Below are 16609 nucleotides of genomic sequence, written 5' to 3'. Positions count from 1 at the left end.
GTGGGGAGACAACAGAAGTGTGAAGGTAGCATGTTTAAGATTTGCAAGTATACATCAGATCATGAGGTTCTAATGAGGGGAAGGAGATGAGACCAGATTGTAAATTTTGCTTGTGTCCTAAAGACAATGATAATCTATACTGAATGCACTGTGCTAAACACAGTTCAAACATTTCACTCAAGTCAGTCTTCATAATCACCCCAAGTGGTTACCAATTACCACCTCTTTATAAACAAAGAAGCACAATAGATTATAGCAAAGCAAATGAAGTCAACTTTCAAATCCTGGTTGGTAGTCAAGGGAGGAGAGGGATTCAAAAATGAGGGAGTGGAGTAATCAATTTAGCAGTGATGGAGGTCAAGTTTGCTAAGAGCTTGAAAACTGTTGGATTTGGCAACTGGATCACTGACTAGCAAGTGTAGTTTTAACTGAAAGGTATGTGCACATGTTGGATTAAGATGGTTCTAAGAAAGTACGGGAAGTGACAAAAGAATTGAGTCCACGTTACTCTTCAAAGTTTGTGAAAGGAAGCAGAAACTCCATGGTGTAGTGGACAGTGAGGTACTGGAGTCATATCTGGATTTGGACTCTGGCTCTGCCACTGCTGTGCGATTCAGTCAGCTGTACTAAACTGTCCAAGGAAGCCTGTTCCCTCATTCATAAAGTAGGATTAATACCTACTTCCCAGGGTTGTTTGAGGATTTAATATATGTGAAGTATCTGGAACACAGGAGATACTCCATAAAATGGAACTGGTAAGGTTGAGAGGATGGTTTGTTCTTAAAGATGGGAATGTTGATAGTTTAAGAAGCTACAGCCAAGAGAGGTTAAAAATGAAAAGGGTCTACAGATGGTAAAGGTTGGTCCGTGATTTCACAGCCTGTTGGGTCTAGTGCTCACTCCACTTCTCAAAGAGAAGTGACAGTCCCAGAATTTCCATGTGGAGGAATTTAGAAACAATCTTAGAGGGGAAAGAGGGTGGGAAGAGATAAATTTGGGAGTTAGAGATTTGCAAACGTTAGCCACTATATGTAAAAGTGGATTTTTAAAAATTTCTTATGTATAGCACAGGGAACTATTCAATATCTTGTAATAGCCTGTAATGAGAAAGAATATGAAAACAAATATATGCATGAATGGGACATTGTGCTGCACACCAGAAATTGACACATTGTAACTGACTCTACTTCAATTTAAAAAAACAATTAGAAATAATCTGAGAAAGTGGTGTTAAGGCCGACTTTTGCCTTAAATCTAAGTATGCTTACCAAGCATGTTGTCTCCTTGCCTGGGGTATGGGATGGAAGTGATTTGGGGAAAGGGCTGATGGAGAGAGCCCATGGGACATTTTAGCCCTTATAAGCCTCCCTTGGCTCAGATACTTACCCCAGGGCTCTCTGGTGACTCCAGAACCCTGTAGATTTTCTTAGTACGCGTGTGCGAAACAGTCTCCAGCGATGTCCTTGGTGCGAGGCTTCTAGCGGGCCCTCCGAATGTGTGCCCGCCTCCCTTCCCCCACCACTGGAGACAAATCTGGCGGGCCCTCTGCGCACGCTCGGGAGCTGGCGGCCCGAGGCGCCTTCTGGCAACCGGACGCCAGCCTCGGCCTAGAGAGCGAGGAGACGCCATGGACAAACGAATCATCACCGTCACCTCCACTGCAGTAAGGGAAGACGTGAGCCGTGACGGTTGTGGTTCCTTGACCCTGGGACCGCCTTCCTCCCTGAACATTACCCTCCACCCCCAGCCCCAACACCGTTCCTGTCACCTGGTTCCTCCGCCCAAAATCCCACCTCTTTCTAATCCCGGCCCCGTTCACCTCTCTGGGTCTTCCTTTCTCTCCCGGCCCTCACAGCTACACCTGCAGTCTTTTCCTGATCCGTATTTGAGTGCCACTTCGTTTTCTTTCCTCTTCCTTCGTTCTCCCTTATCCTTACCATTTGCTCTTTCTTTCCTTCCTACTACTTACTAATCGCGCTGGACAACGGCCATAATAGGGTTATCAGATTTCTTTCATTTTCCCCTCTGTCTGCCAAGAGAGTGAGTTTCTCTTTCTTTAGTCTATTGGACACATTTTTGCTCTGCTTCCTATTCTAGTGTGTATAAAAATATTTGAAACTACCTTTCTTTTAATTTTTAAATAAATTTGGGCAAGGGATGTTTAGCTTATTTTGTATAAAGTGATTCATCCCTACAGTGAATGTGAAGTGGGAGGTAGGTAAAGTTTAGATCACCTGTCTTGGGCAAAACAAGCAGTTGCCTGTTACCTTCCTTTAGATGCTACATGTTTACTTCTCCCTTCTTTCCAGCTCATTTCCCTGGTCCCAGGTAGAGGTGGAGACCTGTCTTGACCTGCCTGAAAAAGTTTGATTTCTGTGACTATAAATGTGCAACAACACATTTAGAGAAGATTCAATATAAATTTAATAAAGGGAATGTATAGGAAGAAATTCAGACTTAGCAGTGTGTATGAAACAGTGCTTTTTTAGAGAAATGCATGTATTGCATAGTAAAACTAAAGCCCAGGGGTACTTATAAGTAAAGTGGATATAAGTTGCTAGACAGGAAGGGTGAATTATATCAGTTTACTGATTAGTTTCTTATTTTTAATGTCTTATTGCTTGAGATAACCTATATTTTGTAGTAATAACAAACACACTCTGAATTAAACTAGAACTCTGTATTTTAATGATTTTACCTAGTGGAAATAGCCCTCAAAGAAAAAGCTAAAACAACTGTGTTGACAGTGAGGCTGAAACAAATGTGGGAATAATAAATAGTTACTATGGAAGACAAGATCGTCTTTGGAAACTGAGGAATATCAAAATAATCTGCTTCTTAACTTGGCAGATGAGATGTTAAAAATAAAAGCTACCTTTTACTGAACCCTGGTTATGTGTATAGGTCTTTATGATGCCTTGTTCTCATGCCAGCCCTGGTGCCTTCATTTTGTACTCCCAAGAGGAAGCTGAGATTCTCAAGGGTTAACTTGCCTAGCGCTCCTAACTAGTGGCCAAGCTGGAGTTTAAGCCCAAGTCTGTCTGGTTCCTCCATCATTCTGCCTCTTCAGGTCACAGCTGGCTCATGTGATGCATATTGGATAGCATATATAAATCCAAGAAATGGCAGTTGTCAACATTTGCCATATCACCATAGCACATTAATTTGATGGCTCTACATTTTTACCTTGAGCTCCCTGAGCCATAAATCTAAATAACAATTATACTAATACAATTTTGGATTGACAGAACTCTTCTTCCTAAGAGCACCAGATTTTGTCACCACTAATTATTCTGATGACACCTCTATGAGATAGGGGTGTTTATTACTCTAATTTGCCCAAAGGGTATATAGATAATTAAAAAGCACTAAAGATCATAAAATAGCAATTTAAGGAAATGTCACAGGCAAAATTTATCATTTTGTAGCTTTTATTTTAGTTCAGGCTGACCAGTTTGGGGCAGGTATTAATTTCTTCAAGTAAATGTTTTATAAGTGATATGTAACTTCCAGAGATCATTTCTCAAATGAATAAGCACATTTTATGTTTGTTATTAATAGAAACCAACTCAGAAGACATCATCTTTTGAAAGAGAAGGATGGTGGAGGACAGCATTAACAGTATGTGTATTTTTATTCTTTGCTATTCAAATTGTTCTTATTCCTATTAGTATTTTAGTCAGCCTTACCTTTTAAGTCAGTAACACTTAGCTGTAAGATAACAACCATCGTTGAAGTCTGCATAGGCCTCATTTCATGCTTACAATTTTAGTATCTATCAGTATATGACTGAAGAACTAACTTTAAATTTTGAATGCAGTAAAAGCTTAGAAGTAAAACAACTCTAGGAATCTAGGTGTCTTAGAGAATATCTTGATAAAGTCAACCTAGCTTATGATCTTGATGAGACTATGCAAGGACAAAAAAGCATGCTTTCAGGAACGGCGTTTGGTTTCGGTTTTTAATCTTACTTAGATGGTATAGAGCCTACGATAGCTTTTGTTAACATGGTCAACATTCGAAGGCAAGTTGGTTATTTATGAAAGAATAATGACTGATCCCTCTCTAAAGGACATTGTTTCTATAAGGCAGAAATATTTTCTATCCACACCCTTGTATAACAGGAGCCCCAAGGGCCAAAGCCTTCTTGGCATTGAATTAATTTTAATGGTGAAACTGAGCTGAGTGCTCAGTGGAAAGATGGCTACAAAAGCAGCGGTGACTCAGCTATCAGGTCTGGCCATTCAGTTGCATTGTGGTTATGATTTGAAAGTACCAAACCTCTTATAGGACTAACTAGACCATACGCTCTGCTAATTCATCCTCAGTCTTGTGTTATTATCTTGTAGCTTCCCACCTGAGGGCTAGAGAGAAACCCGCAGTATCTACTAAGCAGAAGTAGAATAACTTCTTCTGCTTAGTCACGGAACTTACCCTGAGGGGTCTCACAAGAGGCCTGAAATTCATAGTCAAATTGAATCTCAAGCTTAAGTATCTCTGAAGTTACTTTTTAAAAAGTTATGACTTCAAATGGCCATACCTCTTTTGCTATAATTTAGCAATTGTCTCAGAAAGGAAATAAACAATTGTGATTGTCTTGAAATATTGTTCTGTCAAGAGTGTTTACTCTACTTGATAGAATTTTATTACACTATAGAACAAAGAGAAATGTTACTTAAGAGTGACCTTTCCAAGAATGATGCTTTAAGAGATGATACCTGTTTATACACTGACCTGAAAAATGATGTCAATTCTTCACAGAAAACCCCTAACCCTGGAACCTACCACTTGAAAACTTTTATTGAAGAATCTCTATTAAATCCAGTGATACCAACCTATAGTTTTAAAAATGAAGGAAGGAAGAAACCATCTCTTGTGCAAAGAAATGATCCAGTACCAAATGACCTCCCTCAGTACATGCCTCCTGACTTCTTGGACTTGTTAAATAAGCGAATGGCCACTTACTCGTTTAAAGCCAAACCACGGTCAAGCGCCAGCACACTGGTTTGCAGAGATCAGGTAAGGCACTACCAGAAGCTGGCTTTGGGTGGGAAAGATACCAAGAGGCCCTGGGGGAAATATTCTATATGCTTAGAGAGTATTTTTCCTAGGAGAAATTGAAAACCTGTAGGAGGCCTTATTTCCTACAGAAATGGAACAAAGGGCTGCCTCGTTTACAAATATGTCCAGCAAGATTTTTCCCTGTGAGACCTCTTTAACCTAAAGCGAATACATGGGCCAAAAAAATTTTTCCCCTCTCTGGGGACTCCTGGCAGGATTCCCCCAGCTCGGGGTCTTATCTGTGATGGGGCCATGCTTCTGGTCTCTTTAAGCAGTTTATTTGGTGTACTTTTAAAGAGAAAACTCAGCCTTTCAGTGAGTAGTTAAGTACCCTTATTAGAGCGTGAGTATAACTATATACCATCGAGAAGCTTTTTCAAGAATTTCTTGTAGAAATGAGTACTGTGGTCCAGGAGAGTGAGGCTGTACCTCCAGTCTGTGTGTGACATTGAGAACATAGAGCCCTGCTGGGCTTACAGCCCTGGGCCAGGCTCTGTGGAGGGAAGGCGTTCCTGACTTGGAAATATTGAAGTAACAATTCAAGAGCAAACAGATCAAGTGCTGAGATAAATAATGTAGCAGGAACTGCCAGAGGAGAGCTCAGGGTGGGTGGGACTGAAAGGCTAGAAGGCTCCTTGGATTGAGTAGGACTCAAGCTGGACCTTGGATGATATATAACATCCATGTGGCTCTTCATAGTTTACCGTCAGCTTCCCCCATATTCTCCTGTTTATTCTTTCCGCGCATTCTGAAATAGGCAAAAAACGGATATTTTCCCCATTTTCCGATGAGTAAACTGAGGTGAATAGAGTCAGTAACTGGTTCAGAGGCCAATAAATAGGCAAGGCAATACTTTTAACTGAGGGTTTCTGAGCCCAAATTTGGTGCTCTTTCCAGTGTCCCTTGTGCCTCTGACCTTGAATGAGGGGCAGGGTTTCAGTGGGTGGAGCCCAAGGGTGGATTTCAAGGGAAGGGCAGAGCACTGTTCCTGCTCAAAGGCCAGAGTTGGAACTTGGACTTTGTTATTTGAGGCCTTGGGCCTTAATATCTCCCATTTATAAAGGAACTAACAATAATATCAGTCTTCACAACCTTATCAGAATAACCTGGTGATAACCTGAGAAGCTGCATTGCCTCTCCAGGTTGAGTTAAATAGAAGGGGTTGGGATTATTAGGATGGACAAGAAATCTTCAGCAGAATGAGCATATGTTGGATCCAACCCATGAACCCTTCCTATGGCTTTGCAAATTATGGCTTTGAAGCAGAACAGAATGATAAATGTTCATTGGGTAAATCTTATCCTGTCTGCTTCAGTGGCTGAATGCAAGCACTAAATTATACTTAGACTTTTATGGCTTGGTGTCAGGTAGCCAGGTGACGTATGAAACCGTTCTGGCAATGCAAAATCATTCTGCCTCAGCCTCCGCCACTTTCCTTCCCTCCTGCTTTCTCTCTTCTGGCTTTGAGGGGTTTCTGAGGGTAGGCCAAGGCCCACTGTTGAAAGGAGAAAACATAGATAGTTGGTATTAGGCAACATTTAAAGCTTTAGAAAACCAAAAGAATTTGACTTACCCAGAGGGGTGGATAAAATCTTCTGAAGACATACTTTTCCTGTTTCTTTTCTTTCTCCTCTCTCTCTTCACTTCCCATGAAGATTGGAGCTCCAGAAACTGGAAGAATTAAATGTTTTCCTAATTTTCTATTTCAAAGGTACATGATAACATGTTCACAAGAGGAGAGAGATTCAGATGTAACACTTTTACTCACCAATAAAACCATTATCCTGTTTTTTTGATAGCAGAACTTAGTAAAATAATAATTTGAATTTTGAGTAGATACAGTTTATGTTTCATGTTGTTTATTAAGATAGAACAACATTCTGTAGCTCCCCAATTTTTAATAGAATATTTACATTATACCTCGTTAGTGCTACTCTTTATTGGTAAGAAAGTTCTTACTATTTTTAACATCTTTATTCTGAAGCATGTAACTCAACTGGAGAATCTGAATCAAAGAATCTTATCATGTATCTATATATGTGCACGTGTGCGCGTGTGTGTATGTATGTATTTAAATGTGTGGCTTTTTCCAAACAGTGTTTGATATGGACCTACACTTTTTACAGTAAATTTTTTTCTTATCAGAGAAATAATATATTTTTATTTTAGAACATATGTGCAAAAGGGGGGCCATCTCTCTCCGTTGTGTAGTTTTATGACCTGCTTTTTCTCCGGGGTTAGAATCCTCCACTATTAGAAACCCCACCTTATTTCTGGAAGATTTCAGCTCCCTTTGCTCCCTGTCACTCTTTGCACTACTGCCATCATAATTTCAGTACACACATAGTGATGATTTTCCAACCTCTGGCTTCTCAGTTTCATAAACTCTCCTCTACTTCAATCACTCACGCCTTAGGTTTTTTCCAACACCAATCATTGCAACCCTCATAATCTCAGCTGCACGCATCCCACTCTGATCACTCTCTCCTAATCACCCTCCCTCACTCACTGTAGTATCCCAGCCTCAGCAGTTTTCCCGTTCCCCCCAGTCTACAATCCATTGATCTTATTGTTACCTGAAAACTGGGTTCGCCTCTTGGTGGGTGTCAAGCCAAAGACCAAGTCACAATCAGGAAAAGGAAGGGTTTATTGCTTGCTACAAAGTAAGGAGAACATAAATCTCTTGCCCAAAGTAGTGTCTCCCCAACAGCAAAATTGGGGAAGTTTTAAGCTGAGGGTATATGCATATTCATGAAGGAGCTTGAGCAGAGGAGAATTCAGCATAGAATTGGAGCAAAGACTGAAGGAGTCCAAGCTTTAGCTGACAGAAGTCAGGAGGGCTAGCATTATCATTCCAACCTCCATCTGGGTGGGCACCTTAGTCCCAGCAGAACTCAAAGACTATCAGATTGTTACGTATATCCCTTGAGGAGGAGCTGCGACTCTTTTATCACTGAACTGTTGTTTCTTGACTGCTTTTCCTTTGTTCTGCATTCCCTCACTTTAAGATCATTAATTACGGAGACCTATTCAAGGACAAGCACTTAGATCACAAAATGACTTAGGCCAAAATGGCTTCTCTTATGTCAAGAAAGCCATGCCTGGTTCTCTTTCTCCAGGGACCCCCCTACCCTATCTACTTACACTATTGCCTTTTCTCTGCCTCTCAACTTTCTGATGTTTTCTTACTTTCAAAGCTTAAGTTCCACAGTTAATCATTAGAGTTACTCCCTACACACACCCTCCACTCCATGGCCCCTGGTGGCTTATTTTACTTGTTTGGCAAAGCCACAATCCTGGTCAAATCTCTCTGCGAACTTTGTAACTGTAGCTGAATGACTAGTCTCGTTTTAAATTCTTCACCTCCCATGGACGCTGAATGGAATTCCCTAGTCTGTTTACTCTCCCACTGTCCTAGGTGGCTTTATCTCACATCTTCCTAACCCCCTGCTACCTCCTCCTCAATCCTCATTCTTGTTTTCTCTTCTCAGCCTTTTGGCCAGTTCAGCCCTTCCTCCCTGTCCCTTTCAGTCCCCCAGGCACACACACACCTCTGCCCTATCTGCACTCATTCCCCACTGATCTCATTCAGTCTCAAGGCTTTGAACACCATTTATTTGTTCATGATTTCCAAATACACATCTCCTGCCCAGACTACTCTGTTGAGCTCCAGACTTGTATATCCAACTGCCTTTTTTGAATTCTCCATTTTATGTTGAATTCAGGATTTCTCACCCTTGGCACTATGGACTTTTGGGACAGGATAATTCTTTGTGGTGGGGGCTGTTCTGTGCTTTGTAGGAAGTTTAGCAGCATTTCTGGATTATTAGATTCCATTAGCAATCCCGCCTCCCAGTTGTTAACAACCAAAACTCTCTCCAGACATTGCGCAAATGTCCCCTGGGGAAGAGGGGAACCAAAAACAAACAAACAGATGACCACTCCTGGTTGAGAACCTCTGGGTTCAGGCTTTGTGATAGTGGGTATGACCTCTGAGTGGCTGTTCTCAAGGTCAACAGGTTGATGGTGAACTGGCTTAATTTGTGACCTCATTGCTTAACATTTCCCCTCACTCTTCTTGCCCCACTGGTCTCCTCCTTGCTGCATCTTGAATTTGCTATTCCCACTCCTACCCCAGGGTCTTTGCGCTGGGTTTTCCTTCACCTGGAATGCTCTTACCCCAGGAATCTGCATGGCTTACTCCCTGTCTTTCAAGTCTTCATTAGAGAGCTAGTTAGATAATGGTACATCCATACAATGGCATACTGTGCTACCAATAAAAATAATGAGATGTATCTACATATGTTGGTTTGGAAGCATCTCCAAGGTATATTAATAAATGAAAAAAATCAAGGAACAGACCAATATTTATAGCATAATCTCATTCATATAAATGAAAACAAATATATACATGATGTTAAAGGGATCCTTTTTTTCTTGATAGAGATTTATACAATCATTAACAATGGTTTCCATTTGGGAAGTGGGAGTTAGGTAGGGGGCAAGGAGACTTACCCTTAATTTTTTTTCTTTCTACAGATTTTGACTTGTTTTCAGTGTGCAAGTGATATTCTTTCCTATCTCATGTGTAAAGAACTCAAAATTTTTTCCAACTGATATTTTTTCTCTTATTTTATTTCTTTTTAGTTTCCATTTTAAACCTTCCCCTTTTCACTTCCTAGATTGGGGACATTTCAGTGAAAATCACAATTAGACAAATTTAAAATTGCCTCAAATTTCTGTCCAGCTTAGCTTTAGTATTGCCTTAGATGACATGCATGTGAATGGAGACAAATGTGGCAATTCTGCCTCCCCCACCTCTCAATATCTGTTTTAGGTCAAAAGGAGGTAGCCAGGCTGGAAAGGCGCCCCTAGTAACTCAGAGAATGAATCCAAGGATCCATTACAATATATTCAATAGACATTCCTTGAATAACTGATTGGGAGACGGAGGTTGAGAAAATCTGGCCGTTTCAGTGATTTTTGTTAGCTGTGTTCATAGCTATGATCATGATATCTATGAAGACATGTTAATTTGCAAAGTGCTCCGTGGTAAAGTAACAGCTGAAGGAATTTTCAGCAGGATGGTTTTTCACTGAGCAAAGTACCAACAGAGAGAAACTTTGTGCCCAAGGAGGGGCTGGCAGGTGATACTGCAAGGAACCCAAGACTTAAGTTTTGGGATGATGAAGAGCAAAATATAGATAAGATGGAATGATTCATTGTACATTTATTTGTTTGTTTGTTTGTTTATATATTCCATTTTTTAACATCTTTTATGGAGTTATAGTCATTTTACAATGTCATGTCAAATTCCAGTATAGAGTACAATTTTTCAGTTATACATGAACATACATATACTTATTGTCACATTTTTTTTCGCTATGAGCTACCACAATATCTTGTATATATTTCCCTGTGCTATACAGTATAATTTTGTTTATCTATTCTACATTTTGAAATCCCAGTCTGTCCCTTCCCACCCTGTATTGTGCATTTAAATGCAAAAAAAAAAAAATGATGCTCAAAGTTGGCTCATTTAAGTGAGTATTATTTGAGGCTGAACTCTCAAAGAGTAACTGCAAGGCAAAGCACTGATTGTCACATGCAAAGCTGTCAAGAGAGTGGCAAATGAAAATAAATTTTGAAAGATGGATACAGAAGACTTGTCTCAGGGACTGGGACTCACATAATTCTTAGTTCACCTGGAGCTGATGAAAATTACAGAGTGCTAATAAAATTAAGAACAATATCATTGGTATCATCAGGCAAGCTTCTTCTTGAGAAAGGCCTACGTCGTCTGTTTCTCAGACCATAAGAAGTCTGCATGGTGAGTCAGTGATACTTCCATGTGAAGCAAGAGACTATTTCTCAGAGAGAAGATACACTTGATGAAATTTCTACCAGTAGTGCCTGAAAATTCTGGACCTGCCAGCCTTTTGGCTGCATTCACCTAGCGATTATTCTAATAGGACTACTAAAGGACTGAAAAATCTGTTTCCTTCTGTCTTGCCTACTTATGGATCTGGGTTCTCAAAATATTGTCAAACCAAGAGCCTAATGAGTAGGTGTGGATGTTTTTTTCACTTATTCCAGTCTTCTGACCTTGATAGAGTTGGTACAACATAGCTGAATTAAGTATCCACACTAGTATCATCCTGTCAATTTTTTATGACTCCAAGCTACTGCAGAATTTCTGAGGGCTTACTCAACATGGATTGAAACATTAATTACTAGAATCAGCTATTTATATGGGTACATTGTCTAGATTCTCTAAGCCTTACATTACAAATGAAGAACTAGTGCTCACTTCAGCAGCACATATACTAAAATTGGAACAATACAGAGATGATTAGCATGGCCCCTGTGCAAGGATGACATGCAAATTCTTGAAGCATTTCATATTTAAAAAAAAAAAAGAAACAGGAAGCATTTAGGAATTAGGGGAAAATATATATATACTGTATGTATGTGTGTATATGTGTATATACATAGACACATTATTTTTTGACACATTATTATTTATATACACACATATATGTTCCTTGAGATCCAAGGATGACGGAGCCACTCAGTTTGTGACGAGTTCAGCTTTGCACAGAGAAGCAATCTCTTAGTCAGTTAGGCAGCTGACTGCTCAACGCTCTGTGGAAAAAGTCAGTCCTCTCTCAGCTATATTAAAGGGCAAAGAACGGCCAATGCCAAGTGAAGTAGGACAAACAGGGGCTACAGGTAACCAATATTCCTCTCTAGACAAATGCTGTCTAAGAGTTTGTCCATGATTGCTTCCGTTAAAAATCTTATGCGATTGCTGAGTATAGATGAATAAACAGCTGCTTTAAGGGATTTTTTTTCTTTTCACTTTTCAGTTATCTTTCTTCTCTTTCCTTCTGTGTACGTGTGTATATGTGCCTTGGGGGAAGGCACACGTATGAGTAGAGAGCAAGGAGCATAAAGCACACAGGCAGAGTAAAGTAAGTAGAAAGCAAACCCCCATGTAATCGTCATCAAAATCAAAAAAGGCCCCCTGCTTAAAATACATTTCTATGCTCCCATGGTGTAATAACAGTAATAATAATAAAAAATACCCGTGTTTCCTTGGTGTTTATTATGTCAAGTGAGCAATTAACAAGGCCCAGGTGCATCAGGACATTGTGTGTATCCCATCATAAAATTTGTATTTACTGTTATTATCGCTGAATCCACAAAAAAGCTGCCTCTGCAATCAGAATTGTGTATTAATGTGTGAAAGGCAGCTGCAGGGTGAAATATAATAGCTGAGTTTCCACATGGCAGACAATGCCAGGCGATGGATGCCTCATTTCCAACAAAGGCAGTATTGTGTTTTTAAATCTGATTTTAAAATAATAAGGGGTGGGGGAAGAGATTGTCCATTTCTGGGAGGGTTCTCAGGATTTTGTAATACAACTCCTCCCCACCAGCTCCCTGAATGTAGGAAGTTGTGGAGGTGCGGTCAGGTCAGTCTTCCCCTGGCTTCTCACTCTCTTTCCTTCCCACCCTCCCTTCCTTCACCTATCCCACTCTCTGTGCTTACCAGTTCCTGACACTCCAGTCTGTGAACATGAGATATCTTTCCATTTATTTGTATCTTCTTCAATTTCTTTTGTCAATATATTATAGTTTTCAGTGTACAGATCTTTCATCTCCTTAGTTAAATTTATTTCTAAGTATTTTATGTTTTTGATGATATTGTAAATGAGATTGTTTTCTTAATTTCTCCTCAGATAGTTCATTGTTAGTGTATAGAAACTCATCTGATTTTTGTATGCTGTTTTTGTATCCTACAACTTGACTGAATTTGCTTATTAGTCCAGTTTTTTCCTGGAGTCTTTAGAGTTTTTAATATATGAGAGCATGTTACCTGCAAACAGGGACAATTTTACTTCTTCCTTTACAGTTTGGATGCCTTTTATTTCTTTTCCTTGCCTGATTACTCTGGCTAGGACTTCCAGTACCATGTTGAATAAGAATGGGGAAACAGGCACCTTTGTCCTATTCCTGACCTTTGAGGAAAAGCTTTTAGCTTTTTGCCATTGAGTATGTGACGTTTGCTGTGGGCCACCCAGCTGAGTTTAATCTCTCCCTATCCCCCAGATCTCCTATATTTATCTTAGTATTGATGACATGTTTTATATTCGAATTGTTTGTGTAAATGCCTTCTCACTCCTGTATTCCTCACCACACCCAGCACTGTTCTTTACCAACAGAGCAGGCTCATTAATGGTGGTCAGTTGGGTTTGTTGAATCTAGTATATTTAAAATGTGATCAATTGTACAGCATTTTTCTACACACCACTGGAGGCATACTGTCATAAAATTCATCATGAAAAGTGAATATCTGTTGTATGTTTTGAAGCTCTGCCTTTGAAAATGTACCTTTTCCACTAGTAAAATAGAAAATAGAGGGGAGGGTATAGCTCAAGTGGTAGAGCACATGCTCAGCATGCATGAGGTCCTGGGTTCAGTCCCCAGTACCTCCTCTTATGAATAAATAAATAAGTGAACTGAATTACCTCCCCTCACACACACACACACACAAAATAATTTAAAAAACAAAGAAAAGAAAAGAAATTATATAATGTTGTATGGTCATAAAATAAAGGATTACAAATGACAGATAATAAAATGAAGGGAGTCTGAGACCTATGCTAATCTAATACTTGTGTCCTTGTCCATTCTGTGTAGTCAGTTAAGCTTTCTCCAGGACAGTACGATCTCCTTCCTGCACCAGTTCCCAAGCATGCTTCTAGGTAATTACATACTTATTAAGTTGCTTTTACTAATTTTGCTCATGCCTTTCTATTTACATACTTAACAGCCAACACTAATGACTTTTAAACCTAATTCATGCCCATCACGTCCAGATTCGCATTTTTAAATATTTAATGAGAGAGAGAATATGTTAAAGATCCTCACGTTAAAAAATAGATTTAGAAAATCATATCTTTTTTTTTTTTTTTAATATAGGAGCTTCACATTCCGTTCTACAGTTCAAAGATTTCCGACAGGCTACTTCACTCCCGTAAGTATATTGTAGACCATGAACTCATGATGAATTTGATGTGTAAAATATGCAGTGATTCCTTTTGATATATCAAGATTAACATTTTGCTCTTCACAGTAGAAAAGCAATGAATGATTAATCTAATTGACTTAAGATATACTTAAAATATATCTGAAGATACGCTGGGGATTTCCACTTAAGTAACCCATTTGTGTCAAGTTATAGAAGAAAAGTAAAAGCTCAACTTTCTTTAGGTCTTGACTTATATGACCTCACTGAGGTCGTAGTTAGTCACCTGTTCAGTATTTCCTGTCCCACTTTCTTAGCTTATTTTTCTCCAGCCTGATATACTACATTTAAAAGTTTAGCTATCTTCTTATCTGTCTCCCCCACTAGAATGTAAGCTTCACGAAGGTGGGGATTTTTGTCTGTTTTTATCCTGTGTACCTAGCACCTAGAAAAATGGCTGGCACATAGTATTTGTTAGATTAATTAATTATTAAAATCATCAGAGATATTCAATAGATTACTGTATTAACAGCAGGAGGAAAAAATATTACTAGTTTCTTTCCTTTCAAAAATGTGAAAATGCTTTCCTGTTTCTAAAAATTTTCAAGTACACGTACATATAGTTGATAAATATGAGCTCTTTTAGATAAGTAACTAATCAGTAGGATGCCAAAAAATAAGAAAGAATAAGAAAATATGAAGTTATTTTGGAGTATTTTGATGGACTATTGTTATTTATTTGTAACTAGAAACCAGAATCTCAGGAGACAAAAGACATATTGTAAACATATGAACGAAAAATTGAGAAAACTGAATGGAGCTCAAAAACAGATTCTAGAATATAGAAGACCTTTATATTTGATGAGGATGGTGTGACAAAGCAGTAGGGTAAAGGAGAGATATTTTGTGCTAGATAATTGATTAATTAACTTGAAAAAATTAGATTCTTTATAAACATACTAAAGTAAACTCCATATTGATTAAAGAATTCAGTACTTTTGAAACTATAAAATTAGGGGAAGTATATATCTAATTTTAGAATAAGGCAGATTTTCTGAAATAACAGCAATGAATGAATTGCAGAGGAAAAAAGTATTAGATTTGATTATATAACTTAAAAATTGAAGTAAAGTTCATTTACAATGTTGTGTTAGTTTTTGGTGTACAGCAAAGTGATTCAGTCATATGTGTGTGTGTGTGTATATATATATATGTATATATTCTTTTTCATTTCTTTTCCATTATGGTTTATTGCAGGATGTTGAATATAGTTCCTTGTGCTATACAGTAGGACCTTGTTGTTTAATTTATATATGGTAATTTGTACATGCTAGTCCCAAACTCCTAATTTATCCCCTATTCCCTTTCACCTTTGGTAACTATAAGTTTATTTTCTGTGTCTGTGAGTCTGTTTCTGTTTTGTGAATAAGCTTGTTTGTATCATTTTTTAGATTCCATATATAAGTGAAATCGTGATACTTATCTTTCTCTGTCTGACTAAATTTCACTTATTATGTACATTCATGTTGCTGCAAATGGCATTATTTCATTCTTCTTATGGCTGAGTAGTATTCCATTGTGTGTGTGTGTGTGTGTGTGTGTGTGTGTGTGTGTGTGTGTGTGTGTGTATGTATGTGTGTATATACACCCCCCGCCCCACAGCTTCTTCATCCAGTCATCTGTCAATGGACATTTAGGTTGCTTCCATGTCTTGGCTATTGTAAATAGTGCTGCTGTGAACATTGGGGTGCATATGTCTTTTCGAATTAGAGTTTTCTGCAGGTATATGCCCAGAAGTGGGATTGCTGGATCATATGGTAACTCTATTTTTAGTTTTTTAAGGATACTGTTTTCCATAGTGGCTGCACCAATTTATATTCCCGCCAACAGTGCAGGAAGTTTCCCTTTTCTTCACACCCTCTCCAGCATTTATTACTTGTAGACTTTTTGATGATAGCCATTCTGAGTTGTGTGAGGTGCTACCTTATTGTAGTTTTGATTTGCATTTCTCTAATAATTAGCGATGTTGAGCATCTTTTCACGTGCCTGTTGGCCACCTATATGTCTAGAAGTTCTCTTAATTCCTGTTTCTGGGTCCAGTTAAGGCTCTAGTTCTCACAGTGCCTGAGGCTCCTGGGTCCAGATCTCTGGTGCAGGCTCCCTGGAAACAAACCCCTCTCTCTCCCATAAGGATGTGGGAAGAATAGGTAACTGACTGTTGGGGGTTAGATGCGTAGGGACCCAGGCAAAAGATGCTCAACCAGTTCTGCTTTCAGCCTCACCCTCACCTCACAAGTACCTAATGCCTAAAATTCCTGAGCTTTTCTTGGGTTCTGTGGAGCAAATCAGCCCACTTCTCACTGGCAGGCCCTGTCCATGCACTGGGCTTCAGCCTTCTCCACCCTGCTACGTCAGGTACCGTTCCTCCAAACTGCTTCACATCTTCCCCAAATATATGATCTCTGTTGACTGTTGTCTCTTCTCTTGGTTCTGTGTATGTGTGTGTGTGTACAG

General features: G+C 39.1%; 1 protein-coding gene and 1 non-coding gene across 3 annotated transcripts; both read left to right on the top strand.

The window, feature by feature from the left end:
- The first annotated feature begins 1307 nt into the window (after positions 1-1307).
- Positions 1308-15497, top strand: STPG4 (sperm-tail PG-rich repeat containing 4). Of its 2 annotated transcripts, none has more exons than XM_032497474.1 (5): positions 1308-1663; positions 3562-3621; positions 4762-5019; positions 14050-14104; positions 15353-15497. In XM_032497474.1, exons 1-5 carry the CDS (start codon positions 1628-1630, stop codon positions 15358-15360), a joined length of 417 nt encoding a protein of 138 aa, XP_032353365.1. In that variant the 5' UTR covers positions 1308-1627; the 3' UTR covers positions 15361-15497. The 2 variants fall into 2 exon arrangements, with proteins under 2 accessions (XP_032353365.1, XP_032353364.1); XM_032497473.1 differs by lacking the exon at positions 15353-15497 and adding an exon at positions 13768-13832 and having other exon boundaries at positions 14050-14119.
- LOC116669073 lies at positions 11364-11470 on the top strand. Its single transcript, XR_004326461.1, has one exon. It is a non-coding gene; the product is annotated as a U6 spliceosomal RNA (small nuclear RNA).
- Positions 15498-16609: the final 1112 nt, after the last annotated feature.

This window comes from Camelus ferus, chromosome 15 (genome assembly GCF_009834535.1).
Source record: "Camelus ferus isolate YT-003-E chromosome 15, BCGSAC_Cfer_1.0, whole genome shotgun sequence".
Classification (NCBI taxonomy): domain Eukaryota; kingdom Metazoa; phylum Chordata; class Mammalia; order Artiodactyla; family Camelidae; genus Camelus; species Camelus ferus.
The sequence above is the reverse complement of the archived record's forward strand: the minus strand, read 5'-3'. Positions and strand labels throughout refer to the sequence as shown.